The following is an 18,195-nucleotide window of genomic DNA, read 5'->3' on the forward strand; positions in this document are numbered from 1 at the left end:
GAGATTGGGAGGAGGAGAGATAAACACAAACTGTTTCCTCAGCAGGATACACACACACACACCAAAACATACTCTTATTACAGCTGGCCCTTCTGACATTTCTAGACCAACAGATATTTATCGATTGCTGGTCTGACACCGGAGAAGGACCTGCCAGGCCTGTGGTTCCCTGGGGTGTTGCTCCAACAGAGATTCTCAAGTGATGTGTCACGATGCCCCTGCTCTTTCTCTTGCATCAGACTTAAAGGACTGATAAACAGGCAGTCTGTTTGGCTTCAGAGCATCAGAGAAGCACAGGAAATTTCATGACTCCCTTGGTAGCAGAGTTCCAAAAAGCAAATGGAAAATCACTAGGTTAAGCCTGCTGGAAGGGGACGTGTTGGGCTGGCAGGAGGCGATCTCCCCCTTGTCGGAGGGCGCTGGCCACCCGACTTTGCCCACGGCTCCCCCACTTCCTCTTTGCCCACCTGGTCTGTGGGCACCCTCTGGCCTCCTGCGCGGTTGCATGTTGAACATCGGGGCTCGGTGAGGCCCGGCTTCCAGTCCCCGCTCTGACCCACGCCAGCTGAGTCAGCTGGAGCAAGTCCCTTCACCTCTCTGAGCTTCCATTTCTTGGTCTGTAGAATAGGGCAGTGAGACGCCCTGCCCTGCCCACCTCGTAGGGTCACCCTGAGACTCAAGTGACCTGTGACAGAGCACAGATAATGCCTGTAGTTACTGTGATTTTTCCTTCGTCTAAAGGCACATCATCAAAGGCCCCTCATCTCCCTCCTCTTATGAGAATGGACACCCCACTAACAGGCTTTGGGCCCTCAGGCTGTGATGGGGGTGTGTGTCATGTGGTGCCAGGGCTAAGGTGAGGGTGTGGAATATTGTTCTGCTACCCTAATTCCCCCTCCCTCCTTCCCCTTCCTTCTCCTCGCCTCACTCACCGGGGCCTGGCCTCATCCCTCTTCTCCATCCCCGCTCTCTGCTGGAGCTGTCGGCTGCCCCCTCTTCCCCTGCCCCTGCAGTACCCCCCACCTGTCCCCCTGCGGTGCTCCAGGCCCATCTCTCCTCAGCTGCACCTGGATGTCTCCCCGTTGCTTCCAGCTCAGCATTTCCCAATGTCACGTGTTCTCTCACATCACTTCCACCTCAGCAGTCCAAGCTTCCCCCTCTCTAACTTCTAACCTGCAGGACTGGAGAGTTTGGTGTCATCTTAGATGTTTCCTCTTCCAGCATGTCATTGAATTCTGAAGTTTCCCCCTTCAAATGTCCCTCCATCCCTTCCTTTCCACCAGACTTAGCTTCAGCCTCATCCTCGACAGCCGCACGGCCTCCTCACTCTTCTTAGTCCCAGCCACCTCTGCTTAACCTTTCTGTACCTCCGGTTTCTCCCTCTAAAATGACGCAATAAGGAATTCCCAGGCAGTCCAGTGGTTAGGACTCTGCAATTCCACTGCAGGGGGCCCGGGTTTGATCCCTGGTCGGGGAGCTGAGATCCCGCAAGCCGCAGGGCGCGGCCCAAAAATAAATAAATAAAATGACACAATAAACATGAATCCCGGCTGGCCAGCCTCACAAATATGCCGTAAGGACCTATTGAGATGATGGGTATGAATAGGCCTCAAAAGCAATACCCCCTATGCAAGTGGGTGCTGTTATTATCACACATTCCGTATACTCATTACTTCTGCTCTCAGGTAACCGGTGTGGCTCCCAGGTGCCTAGGGCATCCAATTCAAACTCCTGTGCTTGCTGTATGCTTTGACCAGACCCCATTTCCCACTATTATTATTACTACATTAATAGTTACCATTTTATTTGTTGAGCGCTTCCTGTCTGCCAGGCACTGCTCTAAGAAATTTACATTCCTCAACCTATTTAATCCTCATAACAACACTATAAATTTGGCGTGATATGATCACCCCGATTTTGCATATTGGGGAACAGGTGTAAAAAGGTTAATAAACTTGCCCAAGTTCGCACAGCTAGGAAGTGGCAGAGCTGGAATTAACCCTGGAGTCTGTGCCCTTAACCACTAGCGGTACTGCCGGTGCCACCCGCTCCATGGTGTTCTCCCAGGACACTCTTTTGCTCATTTTTGATACACAGGCCTTGCTCATTCCCACCTCTCTGCCTTTGCTCAGCTCCAACTGAAAACATGGGAGAACATCCTTGATGTCAAACTAAGCTTCTGTGTTGCCTTCTCTGACCTGGTTCTAGGTGCTGGTTCAGCCATATAACCACTGCAGTGTGGGTGAAACCCATCTTCTCTGTGGGCCTCTGATTCCTCACCTGTCAGATGAGAGGATTGGCTTCCATCTCTAAGGACAAGCCTATGGAATCCGAGTCTAACCACCCCCAGTAACCTCTCTGTCTCTGGACTCCCACCACCCTCACGGTCAGCATCAGCTGTAGCCCGTAACTTCTCTGTGCTTGGGGCACATGTTTTCCTTGTGTCCCCAATGGTACTTAAGTTCCTTGATGGTTAGAATGGTGCCCTGGCCTTCTAGGTGCCTCCCATGTTGCGGGGCAGAGTCCTTTCCTTTTCTCCCTCCTGTTTGCTTTCACCTTTCCTCATCTTCCTCTTCCCCATCTTTTGAGGCAATCTGCTTCTCCTACTAGCCCATCCCCTACCTCAAATTCCCCCCTCCCTAGCCTGAGGCCAGCTGTACCGGCAGTAAATCCCCGCCAGGCTGCAAACTCAGTAGGAGCAATGAAGAAGAAGAAAAACTGGAAACCTGGCCGGCCTCTGGGGCAGAGACCGGGTCCTCTTCGTCTTTCAGGGTGCCTGGCACATAGCTGGTGTGTTCAATTGAATGGACTAGCCACTGGCCATTATGAAATTGCACAATTATGTGTATTCATTGTGATGTGCCTGAGTCATCAAGAAGAGGTTATGTTATGATTCATAACGTCTGTTATAAGAAGGTAGAGGTGTGTATAATCTACTCTGGGAACATTTATTTTCCAGTTAGGCAAATTAAACACTTTTTTTTTTTTTTTGCACTTGAAAGGGTTGCTTTCAAGCGATCTGGAAAATTCACGTAAGTGCAACACTCCATCCTTGACAATGGCAGGTAGAAAAGGTGTGCCTCTATGTTGAGTGGCCTCTGTTTATCTGTCGTGATATAAATGCATCTTTGGTTGTCTCATGTGTGTGCTGACTCCTCAAATGGTCCTTAGGCTTCCCAGAAGAGAGGTGCTGGTTTCTTGGGATCCCCTCATTGCATGAGTTTTGCACACACAGCAGGTCCTTAGCAAATGTGCATTGGCTCCATTGACGGGAGTCCATCTAGCTCTTTGGATGGCCCGGGTGAGCTGTGTTTCCTGTCTTCTCATCCTTCTCTTTGTCCTTCATTCCCCCGCATCGCCCGTATTTCCTCCTCCAATATTTCCACTTCCCACTTTGGTTCTCTGTGCACACCTGTGTGCGTGTGAGTGTCTGTCCCCGCCATTGCCTTTGGGACCTGTCAGATTCGCCCTGTCTCTGTACTGCCCAGCTCAGAGCTGACCAGAGCATTTCCTCAGATGTTTCCTCACAAACCTCTCCTCATGGGGTAGATATCCTCTGATTTCTGTGATAGGGTGACCAGCCATCTAGGTTTGCCTGTGACTGAGGGGTTTCCTGGGATGTGGGACTTTCAGCTCTAAAATCAGACTGTCTGGTTTGCCCTGGGACAGTTGGTAACCCTATCTGTTGAGATGCCCTGGGGTTTCCTTTCCCCTCTGGTCAACCCTTTAGGGGGTTAACAATGAACAAAATCTCTGTGTCTTTAGCATCCCCAGAATCCCCTCAGATAGCTGAGGTGGAACCCAGGTATCGGTGGCCTTAAAAGCCTCCCTAAGTGCTTCTAATGAACACCACAGGCTGAGAAACCATTGCCTCCAAAGCAAAACCATGATGTAGGGTGTTTTTTTTTGCGATACGCGGGCCTCTCACTGCTGTGGCCTCTCCCGTTGCGGAGCACAGGCTCTGGACGCGCAGGCTTAGCGGCCATGGCTCACGGGCCTAGCTGCTCCGCGGCATGTGGGATCTTCCCAGACTGGGGCACGAACCCTTGTACCCTGCATCGGCAGGCAGACTCTCAACCACTGTGCCACCAGGGAAGCCCGTAGGGTGTGTTTTTAAAAAATTTTTTATTCATCCATTCAGCTTTCACCTGGGATACCGAATTCCTGCCCCAGACCACAGGTGCTTTCTATGTTACAGTGAAAGTGCCCAGGCCAGGGCTTACATGTCAGTATATCTCTGCCCACTCCAGGACTGTGGAGGCTTGAGGAGTATGGCCCTGTGGCTCCTGCAAGGTCCTCCTGAGCCGACACAGCCCTGGTATGACCCTGGCTCCTGGGTGTCCCTCCCCACTGGCCTTGGGGCCTTATCTTCTCCAGAAGTTTCTGGTTTCCAGCATGCCATGGCCTTAGATGACCAGAGGTGGGCTGCCCTGCCTCATGGCCCGTGGTTCCCTTCCAGGAAGCTCTCCACCTTCAACGTGTACATGGAGAGCCACGGCTACAACGTGGGGCAGATCTGGAGAGATATCGAGGACATCATCATCAAGACGCTCATCTCGGCTCACCCCATCATCAAGCATAACTACCACACCTGCTTCCGCAATCACACGCTCACCAGTGCCTGCTTTGAAATCCTGGGCTTCGACATTTTGCTGGATCACAAACTCAAGCCCTGGCTGCTGGAGGTGCGGGCTTGGGGCGAGGGGTGAAACTGACGCCTGTTACCAGGGTGAGCCAGCCGGGCCCGTCCTTCCGCCCTCCTGCTCAGCCAGGATGTTGTAATCCACTTCCCAAGCCACTGCCCCCCCCTCCGAGGCGCTTGCTGCCTGGGGCTTCTCCCTTTGCTGAAAAGTGGCCACCAGAGGGAGGTAGACGGCCGGGAATTAGAGAATTCCTTGTGCCTTCTCGAGGTCCACCCAGACTTAGAAGCTCTGATCTCAGGCCTCTAAAGACAGCTCTACCTTTCATAACAGAGTCATCTCCCAGAAAGGGGTGGTTCTTCACCAAAGCTGGGTGGAGGATGTTCAAGATCAGACAGGAGCCACCAGGCTTGGTTCTTAGGGGCCTGGACCACTCAGTTCCAAGCACCAATGGAGAGCGGCCCGGTGTCTGTGGGCACGGGAATGGGTGGGGAGCCACTCAGTGAGTTTCTTGCTTCCCCCAGACCCATGGGGTGGTGGGAAGAGGAGGAAGAGAAGCTCCTGGGTGGCCTCCTCTCTTCCCGATTGGACCTGTGCAAGCAGCCCTCTCCCGTGGCCATTCAGGGTGCACGCCGGGAGTGGGGGTGGGAGTGGGGCTGCGGTACAAATCAGAGGCGATGGTGACAGCTGCCAGTGACACAGCGTCAGCCCTCAGAGCGCAAGACCCAGATTTACAGATCAGATTCCTGGGGCCTTGCCTTTCCTCCATTCCCAGCCCTTATTCCCAAGTGTGGCTGGGAAGGAGAATATGGCCGTTTGGAGCTCTCACCCGAAGAGCAGAATAAGCCACCAGGAGCAGGCCTTCAGAAACTGCTGGAAATCTTCAAATGTCACACAGTGCCTCTGAACAACGTAGACTCTTCTGTGGGCAGAAATGAGTCCTCTCCGTCCTCCCACCAGTCTCCCTGTCAACCCCGGTCAGGATCCCAAATGCATCACTCCTTTCCCCTCCCCACCTCCCAGCCTGGCCCTTTGGACTGTCCCCTTCCATCTACTCTCTGGGATGCACAGTGCACGGGACGGGGCACACGCACACCAGTTGGAGGGGAAACCAAAGACAGCCCCCCCCCGCCCCCTGCCATGCTTCTCAGGAAGACAGGACTAAAATGAAAGCTAGTTAAACTGGAGGGGTTTCTGCTTCCTCCTTTCTTCACTGTGGCTCCAGTCTAGACCCTCTCTCCCTCTCCTTTCCACTCATCTTGGTAGCCAGGGCCCCGACCGAGGTGGGCTCGGGTGGTTCCCTGGAGGGGCCGTTTCGCCTCACACCCTGCTTGCACCCTGCCCAGCCTCCCCAGCTGCCGTCTTGCCCTCACAGGTCAACCACTCTCCGAGCTTCTCCACTGACTCCTGGTTGGATAAAGAGGTAAAGGACAGTCTGCTGTATGACACTTTGGTCCTGATCAACCTGAGAAGCTGTGACAAAAAGAAAGTCTTGGAGGAGGAGAGACAACGGGTGCGGTTCCTGCAGCAGTGTCGTTCTCGGGAGACCAGGTACAGTAATGGGTCAATTCTAACAAATGATAATCCTGTTTGGAAAATTAATATATATTGGCAGGATGTGGCAGTTTGAACAGTTTTACTGTGGCTATTCCTTTGTTCCTAAAAATAGATTAAGTTATAGACATAAATACCTGTGATGGATATGAGTTTATTAATATCATATGAAGATCCAGGGATTACCAATTCAAAAGTAAAACCATTTATCTATACAAAAAGGAAGATTTGTCCATCCTCCCCTTGCCACTGTGTTGGCAGGAGCCTCTGTCGCCCTGCTCCCTGCTGGGTAGCATTTACCTTTTAACAGAGGCCTTCCTCTGTAAAGTGAGAAAGAAGACAGGAGCCTGGCCAAGGAGTGGCTTTGTTGCTTTTCAGATCCCATGGTGGCCCGCTGCCCCCCGCATGAGCAGAGCCAGCCTGATCCTTCGGGACTGAGCTTCTGGAACCGGGGCATAGCATCTCGGTTTGGATGGCACTGTGTTTCTCAGAGCGTGTTCACGTGCACTGTCTTCCCTGGAAGGGGGATGGGTAGGCGGTAGCATGGGGTGTTGTATGGTCCTATTTTTGGAGCTAAGAAGACCAAGACTCTGGAAGGGGAATTGCCTTGTACAGGTCACCTCGCTGGTAAGTGGCAGGTCTGGACACAGAGCCCACTGGGTGGGCTGCCTTCCATTCAACTCCTGGAGAAGGAGGAAGCGTCAGCTAACGGGCGGCCAGGGCCCGTCTCTGGATCAGTCTCCTCGTCATGACTTGGCCCTGGGTGGCTCAGGGGCTCCTGGTTTCCCTGCTGTAAAAGGGGCTTATCGTTCCTCGCTCCCTGACCTCCACCTCCCCGGGGGGTTGTGAGGAAGAATGAGGTCATCACAGCTCATAAAAGCTCATCAGGCTCATCCACGAAGCCCTCAAATTTAGCAAAACACAGGCTGCCAGTTCGCCAGAGAAGGGTAGCAGGGGCTGTGATTGGGAAGATGGCGACAGTCTGCCTCGTCAGAACAAAGCCAAGAGGGAAATAGGCTCTACTTGTAACGGGAGAGAATTTGGTGAGCTGTCAGGAAGACCGTTCCAACCAGCTCTCAGTGCACTGTGACACTTGCTGTCCCGGGAGGGCTAGAATCTCCTTTCAGGGAAACGTTCATGTGTTCATTTATTTAGGAAATGCTGACTGACCACCGTTGCGTGCGAGGCCTCCGTCTGGCCCTAGATGACATCTGTGTCCTTGGAAAGGCCATGTTCTCTCCAAGCTCGGTCCCAGGAAACCCCAAATGCAGCCCTGTGTTCTGCTTCCCAACAGGAAGGAGGAAGTCAAGGGCTTTCAGGCCGTGCTTCTAGAGAAAACTGAGAAGTATGAAAAGGAAAACTGTGGAGGCTTCCGCCTGATTTATCCCAGTGTGAATTCGGAGAAGTATGAGAAGTTTTTCCAGGACAACAACTCCCTCTTCCAGAATACAGTTGCCTCCAGGGCTCGGGAGGTGTATGCCCGGTAGGAAGGCTCCTGGGGCTAGGGGAGCAGGGTGTTGGGGGAAGAGGGGTTTGCTTGACCTGAGGCGTAACCTTGGGGCAGGCTTGAAGTTGCTTTGGTCTCGCAAGGACCAGGAATCGTAAGATTCTTTGGTGTGGGATGTTGTAAGTGGATATGAGGCTGTTTCTAGAAACTCACCCATGAGACAGGTACCCCCACCCCACTCCAGAATGCCCAGCCCCTCAGGGCTGCCTCCTGGATTCATGCAAGTGTCAAATCTAAGGGCCGGAAGGGACTGATCCCATCTGGTCCATTCCCCGCCCTCCACCTCATTTCATGGAGCAGAAAAAGGATCGTACAGCAGATAACGACAGAAGAGGCTCTAGAACCCCTGTCTCCTGAGTCATGTGACTGAGTTATTTCCGTCACATCATTGGCCAGAGAGGCCCAGCATATGAAGGGGTCCAACGTGGGAGCCCCTAACTTTAGCGTCCTACCCAGACCTTCTTCCCAGCACCTGCCAGTTGTGGGATCTGGCCTACTGGGAAATGAGGAGAGAGGTGGGGTGTGGTGAGTGGGGTGCAGCCCGCCACTCCACTCTATGAGGTGGGTAGGGCAGGGTGTCTCGTTGCCCTCAAGGAGAGTGTCCACATTCCCAGCCCATCCCTAACCTACATGACTATTCCTCACTGGGCAGGCAGCTGATCCAGGAGCTGAGACTGAAACAGGAGAAAATATCCTTCCAAACGAAAGATAAGAGGGTGGAAATGCAGGGGGAATCAGCAGGCGAGCGAGTGAGAGGCAAGAGCATGCAGAACTGGCGACAGAAACAAAGGCAGGAGTGCAAGACCGCCACCAGCCTGGCCTCCAAACAAGTAAACCTGGATGGGAGGGGAGCGCACATGCCCAGCACCCTTCCCTGGCTGGGGCCAGTTCAGGGGGGGATGCTGAGGAGGCCGCTACTGAGATCTCAGGCACACTGAAGGAATGGGGCTGCATGGAGAGCTGGGCCCTGGGAGGGGAGCCCGGAGGCCTTCAGAGGATCCCTCCATCCAGGCAGAGAGGACTCTTGCTGGTCTGCCCTTCGTCCTTCAGCTGGAGTAAAAACAGCTGGGAGGCTGACCACCATCCCCATGTAGGGAGTAGGCTCTAAGACTACCTGTGGTCATGGTCCCCAACTCTAGTTTGGGTTGGAATGCTCCCCTCCAGCAGGCCAGGGGCACAGCTGAAAGAGGAGGCCACAGGGAAAAGCTTCTGGGAGGCAGGACCTCAGAACACTGCATGGGGTGACTGAACACAGCTGGTGCTTCCAGCCTGCTCTCTGCCCAAAGTGTGGACCAGCCTCTAGGCTGGGGCCAGCTATCCAGTTGTCCTATCATCTGAATCTCTGGATCCCCCGCTTCTCTGCCTAGCTCTCTCTTCTGGCTCACTGGAAAGATTCATTGACTTTTCAGTCTATCTCCTTCTCAAAGACTTACCTGAAGGGACAGGTTTAGAGCAGGTTTTTATTTTTTAAAAAAATAAGTTTGTTAGGGTCATAGACCCTTCGAGAATCTCATAAAAGCTATGGAATCTCTTGCCATAACGTATACAAAGATACAATTTTAAAACTGCAGTTTCAAGTGGCTCAAAGGCCCCGTGAAACCATCCATGAGCCCTTTAGGGGTCCTTGGACCCCAGGTTAAGAGCCCCCGCTTAGAGAGACTTTGATTCTGATTGCTTTCCTCTCCTCCTCATCTCCTTTGCACCCACCCTTGGGTGCAGATGATCTGGAAGTGGACAGAGCTGGGTTCCCATGGGCTATACATTTGGTTTCCTCCTTCCCAGTACCTCCAGCCATTGACATTAGTGTCCTGCACACCCGACTTGCTGTCGAGCATCAGAGACACAAAGAAAAATGAGACAGACAGCAGCCTCGAGCAGGAGGCCCCCAGGGAGGAGGATGGCCCTGCTCCCCATAAGCCTACATCTGCGAGGCCTTACAGCTCTATTACTGACTTGAGGAATTCAAGCCTCCTCAGCTGCTCCAGGCCAGAGCTCAGTAAACCCGTCTCCGGAATCAAGGAAGCCAAGTCCACCTCTGCAGTGAACACAGTCACCAGCACTGTGGTAAGTAGAGCAGTCTGCCTTCCCTGAGGGCTGAACTGGTGGTGGGGTGGGGTGGGGGGTGAGGTAGGAGTCTGGCTTTCTGGTCCCTTCTCTGCACTTACTATGGCCCTTTGAGTAAGCCACTTACCCTCTCTGGGCCTCGATTTCCCCACTTGTGAAGCCCAAGTTGTGGAATGGCATACTGTTAGGAGTCTAGACCTATACCTTTAGGGCTTTTAGAAAGGCCGTCTCATGCATCCCCTCTTTTGGGCAGGTTACCACCTATTGTGTTAGCTTCTGTAGGGCTGCTGTAACAAATTACCATAAACTTGGTGGCTTGAAACACGAATCTATTCTCTCACAGTTCTGGAGGCTAGAGATCTGAAAACAAGGTGTTGGCAGGGCCATGCTCCATGTGAGGGCTCTCTAGGGAGGATCCTTCCTTGCTTCTTGCTAGATTCTGGTGGTTGCTGGCAATCCTTGGCATTCCTTGGCTTGTGGCAGCATAACTCCAATCTCTGCCCCTGTCATCACACGGACTTCTTCCTGTGCTTCTCCTCTGTGTTTCTTCACATGGCTTTATAAGGACACCAGTCATTGGATTTAGGGCTCACCCTAATCCAATATGAGCTTATTTTAACTTGAGATCTGCAAAGATCCTATTTCCAAATAAGGTCACGTTCTGAGGCTGTGGGTGTACATAAATTTTTGGGGGCATATTGTTGAACCCAGTCCACGACCTAAACAGTGTTTTTCAAACTCCATTGTTGTACGGACACCTTTTGAAGGAAAGAAAGCTCTTTTAGGTTCCAATTGTAAACTTAAATTATTTGTATAAATATATGCAAGCATAAAACCAGATATAAAGTCTTTACACGTATATAGCTCTTATGCAACTGCAAAACAAAACAAGTAGCACCAATAAAATTTGCATAAGATATTAATTTAATATGACAGTTGATTTTCTATTTTTCTGGAAACTAAGTTGCCACATGAATGTAGTACCAACAATGCTAACACAGGTTCTTTTGTGTTCATCATACTTAGGCCCACCAAGAGCTATGTGATGACTCTACTATAACTACTGGAAAATCTTCCGCGTTCTTGGGTCTTTGCTTGGTCCAAGTGCAGTGTAGAGTAGGGCAATGTTTTTCAAATTTCTAACCATAGCCCATAGTAGAAATTCATTTTATTTCATAGTCCATCACATACACACACATACAACTGGAGAAAATTTTCTAAAACAGTGCTTAGCCACACTGCATATAGTGACTCATTCTTTTTTTTTTTTTTTTTTTTTTGCGGTACGCGGGCCTCTCACAGTTGTGGCCTCTCCTGTTGCGGAGCACAGGCTCCGGACGCGCAGGCTCAGCGGCCATGGCTCACGGGCCCAGCCGCTCCGCGGCATGTGGGATCCTCCCGGACCGGGGCACGAACCCGTGTCCCCTGCATCAGCAGGCAGACTCTCAACCACTGCGCCACCAGGGAAATCCTCATTTTATTCTTTTAAAAATACCCATTACATGGGCTTCCCTGGTGGCGCAGTGGTTGAGAGTCTGCCTGTCGGTCCAGGGGACATGGGTTCTAGCCCTGGTCTGAAAAGATCCCACATGCCGCGGAGCAACTGGGCCCGTGAGCCACAACTGCTGAGCCTGCGCATCTGGAGCCTGTGCTCCGCAACAAGAGAGGCCGCGACAGTGAGAGGCCCGCGCACCGCATAAAAAAAAAAAAAAAATGGGTAGAGGCTTAAATAGACATTTCTCCAAAGTGAAATCAGCCAGTCACGAAAAGACAGATACTGCATGATTCCACCTCTATGAGACATCTAGAGTAGTCAAACTCTTAGAAACAAAAGGTAGAAGGGTGGTTGCCAGGGGCTGTGGAGAGGCAGAAACAAAAGGATGTTTAATGGGTATAAGTGTCAGTTTTGCAAGTTAAAAAGGTTCTAGAGATGTGTTGTACAACAGTGTACATAGAGTTAACACTACTCTACTGTACACTCAAAAACGGTTATGATGGTAAGTTTTACATTATGTGGGTTTATGTGAGCCACAGCTACTGAAGCCTGCGTGCCTAGAGCCTGTGCTCCGCAACAAGAGAAGCCACCGCCAGGAGAAGCCCACACACCACAACTAGGGAAAGCCCGCGTGCGGCAACGAAGACCCAACGCAGCCAAAAATAAATAAAATTTTAAAATAATAATAATGAGTAAGGAGTATACTTTGGGGAATCTGGCTGCCACTGTTTGGATCCTGGGGTCTCCTTTTATTATATATATGACTCCCATCTAGTCACTCTAATCTATCTAAGCCTCAGTTTCCCCATCTAAAAACTGGTGTTTTCATAATAGTACCTACCCGCGGATCATTGTGAGGATTAAATGAAAGGATCCAAGAAAGTGGATCCACGAGTGGTGTTTATCACACAGGAGTCAGTACGCGTTAGCTATTATTTTAATATAACTACTTTTTAAGACTGCCCTTGTTCTTTTTGCATTAACTTAAGGCTTAAAGCAGTACTATTTAACACTAAAGAGATTAAAAAAATAAGGCAGCTAACAACAATTCATTATTTTTTTTCTTTTTTGGATTTCATGTTGATTTAATCAAAATCATTGGTTCAGGATGTTGTATCATACTTGGTTCATTCAAAGCCTTTGACTGGTGTGTTTATTTACTTGTCCCTTTATCCCTGTGCTCACCTCCCATTCATCTATCCACCATCTTTTGTTAGTTTGTTTCTTTGTAAAGAAGGGATTTCTAAATTTTTTTATAATCTTTATTTTGTAAATTTTATTTAAAAAAATTTTTTGGTCACGCTGTGTGGCATGCAGGATCTTAGTTTCCAGAGCAGGGAATCTAACCCGCGCCCCCTGCAGTGGAAGCACGGAGTCTTAACCACTGGACCGCCAGGGAAGTCCCAAGAAGGGATTTTTTTAAATACATGCATTTAAAATCTGTTTAAATGTGATTGGGTTATTTATCTCATTCTATGTCCTATTTTTTTTCTTATTGAACCCCCCTTTTTTTTTCTAAAATCTTAACTACAATTCTGACAAATAAATACACCTGTGTAATCCATATCCCTATCACAATATACAACTTTCTGATATTTCCCCAAAGTTCCCTCCTGCCCATTCCTAGGTAATTGCCCTCCTGCTCCCTGCATCCCTCCTCAAGGCATCCACCATCCTGACTCTGACTTTTTCCATCTTAGAGTAGTTTTGCCTATTCTAGAATTTTGTGCAAATGGAATAATATAGTATATATTCTTTTGAGCCTGACTTCTTTAGTTCAGTATTATATCTGTGAGATTCATTCATGTTGTTGGGTATATCAGTTGTTTGTTCTTCTTTATTGCTGAATTGTGTTCCATTGTACAAATACACTGCAGGGTTTTTTTTTATCATTCTCCTGTTGATGGACATTTGGGTTTTCCCGGTTTTTATTCTTTTATTGCTATTGTAATTAAAGCTCTTATGAACGTTCCTGTACAAGTCTTCTTGTGGACATAGTTTTCATTTCTCTTGGATAATTACCTAGAAGAAGGATTACTAGGTCAAAGGGTAGATCTATGTATAACTTTATAAGAAACTCCAAAGTCTTTATTTAAAGTGATTGTATCTTTTGTACATTTCAGCCAACAATGAATGAAAGTACCAATTGCTCCACATTTGTCAACATTTGGTGCTGTCTTTTAAATTTTAGCCACTCTAATGGCTATGCTGTGATTTCTTATTGTGGTTTTAATTTGCATTTCTCTGATGATTAAGCATGTCAAGCACTTTGTCAAATGCTTATTGGTCATTCTTGTATGTTTCTTTATGGAGAGTCTGTTCAAGATTTTGCCTTCCTCCCTTTTAAGAAATGGGATTATTTATGTTTTTACTGTTGTGTTGTAGGAATGCTTTATATAGTCTGGAAACTTGCCTATTCTTTTTCTTGATAGTGTTTTTTGATTAGTGAAAAAACTTAATTTTGATGAAGCTTATCAATTTTTCTTTTATGGTTTTTGCTTTCTGTGTCCTATATAAGAAATTTTCATGCACTCTCAGGTCACAAAGATATTCTCCTAGGTATTTTCTAAAAGCTTTATAGCTTTAGCTTTGTGTATAGTTCCATGGTCTGTTTCAAATTAACTTTTGAGTGTGCTAGGTGATGGGCACTAGGATTTTTTCCCCATATGCATATCTAGTTACTACACTATTTACTGAAAGACTTTCCTTTCTCATTGAATTGCTTGGGTGCCTTATAAATTCTAGTAAGGATTTTTGTTGTTGATTCTGTAGGATTTTCATCAAACAAGTATGTCATCTTCAAATAAAGATGGTTTTTACTCCCTTCTTTCCAATCTTTATGCCTTTTATTTCTTTTTCTTACCTTATTGCCTGGCTGGGATTTCTAGTACAGTGTTGAACAGGAGTGGAGAGAACAGATATCCTTGCCCTGTTTCCAGTCTTAAAGGAGAAACATTCCAGTCTTTTATCATTAAGTATGGTGTTAGCTGTAGGGTTTTTGTAGATATTCTTTACTAGGTTGAAGATGTTCGCTTCTATTCCTAGTTTGCTGAGAGTTGTTTTTAATCATGAATGGATGTTGAATTTTGTCAAGTGCTTTTTTGGTATCAGTTGATAGTATCATATAGTTTTTCTACTTTAGACTGTTAATATGGTGGATTACATTGATTATTTATTTATTTTTTTTGGCCACACCTCGTGACGTGCAGGATCTTAGTTCATGGACCAGGGATCAAACCCATGCCCCCTGCAGTGAAAGCACAGAGGACTGCCAGGGAAGTCCCATCATTGATTAATTTTTGATCTTGAGCCAGTCTTACATTCCTGGAATAAACCCCACTTAGCCATGATGTATTTGTTCTTTTTATGCATTGCTGGATTCAACTTGCTAATGTTTTGTTGAGGATTTTTTTTTTTTTTTTGCGGTACGCGGGCCTCTCGCTGTTGTGGCCTTTCCCATTGCGGAGCACAGGCTCCGGACGCGCAGGCTCAGCGGCCATGGCTCACGGGCCCAGCCGCTCTGCGGCATGTGGGATCTTCCCGGACCGGGGCACGAACCCGTGTCCCCTGCATCGGCAGGCGGACTCTCAACCACTGCGCCACCAGGGAAGCCCTGTTGAGGATTTTTATGTCTGCGTTCATAAGAGATGTTAGTTTATAAGGTTTTTTTTCTTCTTTTACTTTTTTTTCTTTTTTTTGGTCTGTTAGCTCCATAAAATAAATTGGGAAGTGTTCCCTCCTCTTCTGTTTTCTGGAAGAGATAGTGTAGAATTCTCATTATTTCTTATTTAAATATTCGGTTAGAGTTCTCCAGTAAAATTATCTTGGCCTGGAGATTTCTTTTCCGGAATATTTTAAACTACAATTCAATTTCTTTAATGTTATGTATTTTATTTTGAGTGAGTTTTGGTGGTTTGTGGTTTTTGAGGTATGGGTCCAATTTATCTAAGTTGTTGGATTTATATGTGAAGAGTTGTTTATAGTAGGTCCCTATTATCCTTGTAATGTCTGCAGAGTTTGTAGTGATACCCTCTCTTTCATTCCTGATATGGGTAATTTGTTCTTTCACTCTCTTTTTTTTCTTGGAAAGTGTTGCTAGGAGTTTATCAGTTAATTCTTTTCGAAAAACTGGGTTTTTGTTTCATTTTTTTCCTATTATTTTCCAATTTTTTATTTCACTGATTTCTGCCCTTATTAATACTTATGTTCTGCTTGCTTTGGATTATTTTTCTTTTCTTTTTTCTAATTTCTTATGGGGGAAGCTTAGAATGTTGATTAAGACCTTCTTCCCTAATATAAACATTTAATGCTATAAATTTCTAAGAAGCAACTTTAGCTAGATACCACAAATTTTGATATGTTTTCATTTTCATTTAGTCCAAAATATTTTATAATATCACTTGAGATTTTCTTTATGACTCATGGGTTATTTAGAAATGTAGGGTTTTTTTAATTTTAAAAAATTTATTTTTATTGAAGTATAGTTGCTGTACAATATTATATAAATTACAGGTATACAATATAGTGATTCACAGTTTTTAAAGGTTATACTCCATTTATTTTATTGTAAAATATTGGCTTTATTCCCCATATTGTGCAATATATCCTTGTAGCTTATTTTGTACCTAATAGTTTGTACTCCTTAATCCCCTACCCCTATATTGCCCCTCACCCCTTCCCTCTCCCCACTGGTAGCCACTAGTTTATTCACTATATCTGTGAATCTGCTTCTTTTTTTTTTATATCCACTAGTGGGTTGTATTTTTTAGAGTCTACATATAAGTGATATCGTACAGTATTTGTCTTTCTCTGTCTGACTTATTTCACTTAGCCGAATGTCCTCTAAGTCCATCCATGTTACTGCAAATGGCAAAATTTCTTTTTTTATAGCTAAGTAATATTCCATTGTAAATATAGACCACATCTTCTTTATCCATTCGTCTGTTGATGGATACTTAGGTTGCTTCCATATCTTGGCAATTGAGAAATGTGTTGTTTAATTTTCAGTTGTTGGGAGATTTTCCTGGTGCTTTTCTGTTACTGCTTTCTACTTTAATTCCATATCGTCAGAGAACATACTTTATATGATTTCAGTTCTTTTAAATTCGTTAGAGTTTATGTTATGACTCAGAATATGGTCTCTTTTGGAGAATGTTTCATGTGCACTTCAGAAGAATGTCTATTTTGCTGCTGTTGGGTAGTGAGTCAATTAGATCTGTTTGGTTGCTGATGTCGTTCAGTCCTTCTATATTCTTATTAATTTTCTGTACACTTAGAACTGTTAATCACTGAGTTCTATTAATTATCGAAACCCACCTCAGGATTTCATCATGGACATGGGGGTACAGAGAGCGGAGAAAAGAAAAGAAGAAAAAAAGGTCTTTGAGCCACAGCTATAGGGCTTCTCGTAGAGCTTTCTCTATCTACTCCCCAGTAGCCACTTTTGAGTTTTGAGTTGCCTTAAGTTCAGGTCAGAGGATACTGGAGGAAAAACAGTAGACTCACTGCTCTCTTGCTGGTACTTTAAATTCTCATCTTCCTCAATCTGCCTGCTACTGTTTACTTTTCAGAATTGTCGGATAGATACTCTATGCATGCATTCTGTGCAGGTTTTATAGGAACAGTCAGTGGGAGAGACAGATGCAGTATGCTTAATCCATCTCAGCTAGAACCAAGACTACTGTCCCTTCTCATTGTTTTAAATTTCCTTATCCCTTTGATGTCTGCATGATCCGTAGTGATATCCCCTCTTTCATGGATGATAAAAGCAATTTCTGTTTCCTCTTTTTTTAATCTTGATCTTACTATGGGCTTATCCATTTTATTAAGTAAAGAACCAGCTTTAAGCTTTGTTAATTTTCTCTATGGTTTATTTTCTATTTCATTGCTTTCCAGTATTTATTATTTCCTTTTTTTTCTACCAGCTTTTAGTTTAATTCGGTCACCATTTTCCAGCCTTTTAAAGTAGAAAGTTAGATTATTTATTGTAAGCCTTTCTTCCTTTCTAATATGTGTTTAGCACTATAAATTTCCCTGTAAACACTAGTTTATCTGCATATGTTGCATTTTTATTATCATTGTTTGAAATATTTCCTAATTTCCTTGTGATTTCATTTTTGTTCCATGGGTCATCTAGAAGTATATTTAATTTTTTAATATTTAGGGATTTTCTAGATATCTTATGGTTATTAATTTCTAATTTAATTCCTTTGCGATTAGTAGAAATGCTTTGTTAAAATTTATCAAGACTTATTTTACGGCCCAGCAAATGATTTGTCTTGATGAATGTTTCATGTGCACTTGGAAAGAATGTGTGTTCTACAGTTGCTGAGTATAATGTTCTGTGAATCAATTAGATCACTCTGGTTGACAGCATCACTCAGATTTTCCATATCTGGACTGATTTAGTTTCTACTTTTTATATCAGTTGCTGAGAGATGGATGTTAAAATCTCAACCCCAATTGTGGATTTGTGTATTTCTACCTTTTGTTCTGTCAGTTTTTGTTTCATGTGTTTTGAAGCTCTTTTATTAGGTACACATTTATAATTATTTTGTCTTTTTGATGTAGTGACCCTTTTATCATCATGAAATGATAAAATCTTCTTTATCCCAGGTAATACTCCCTGTCCTAGAATTTATTTTGTTTGATATTAATATAATCACTCCAGCTGGTTATGGTTAGTGTTTGCATGGTATATCTTTTTTAAAAAAATTCTTTTAATTTCAACTCACTTTTCTCATCATATTTAAAGGATTTCTCTTATATACAGACATAAGTGGGTCTTGCTTTCTTATCCAGTGTGACAACATCTGCCTTATAATTGGAGTACTCCATTTTCATTTAATGTAGTTATTAATACAATTTAGGGCTGAAATTCTGTTTGTTTTCTATACATCTTTTCTGTTTCTGCTTTTTCCCCATGTTCCTCCTTT

General features: G+C 45.8%; 1 protein-coding gene across 1 annotated transcript in view; it reads left to right on the forward strand.

Moving 5' to 3' along the window:
• The window catches only part of TTLL6 (tubulin tyrosine ligase like 6), a 41,224-nt gene that overhangs the window by 13,463 nt on the left and 9,566 nt on the right, over nucleotides 1-18,195 (forward strand). Inside the window, 5 exon segments of the mRNA XM_029212231.1 lie at nucleotides 4,460-4,685; nucleotides 6,016-6,191; nucleotides 7,489-7,677; nucleotides 8,354-8,531; nucleotides 9,484-9,765. Of these exon segments, the coding sequence (XP_029068064.1) occupies nucleotides 4,460-4,685; nucleotides 6,016-6,191; nucleotides 7,489-7,677; nucleotides 8,354-8,531; nucleotides 9,484-9,765 (1,051 nt within the window).

The sequence above is a fragment of the Monodon monoceros genome, unplaced genomic scaffold (assembly GCF_005190385.1).
Source record: "Monodon monoceros isolate NGI ecotype Baffin Bay Population unplaced genomic scaffold, NGI_Narwhal_1 Super_Scaffold_9, whole genome shotgun sequence".
NCBI lineage: Eukaryota > Metazoa > Chordata > Mammalia > Artiodactyla > Monodontidae > Monodon > Monodon monoceros.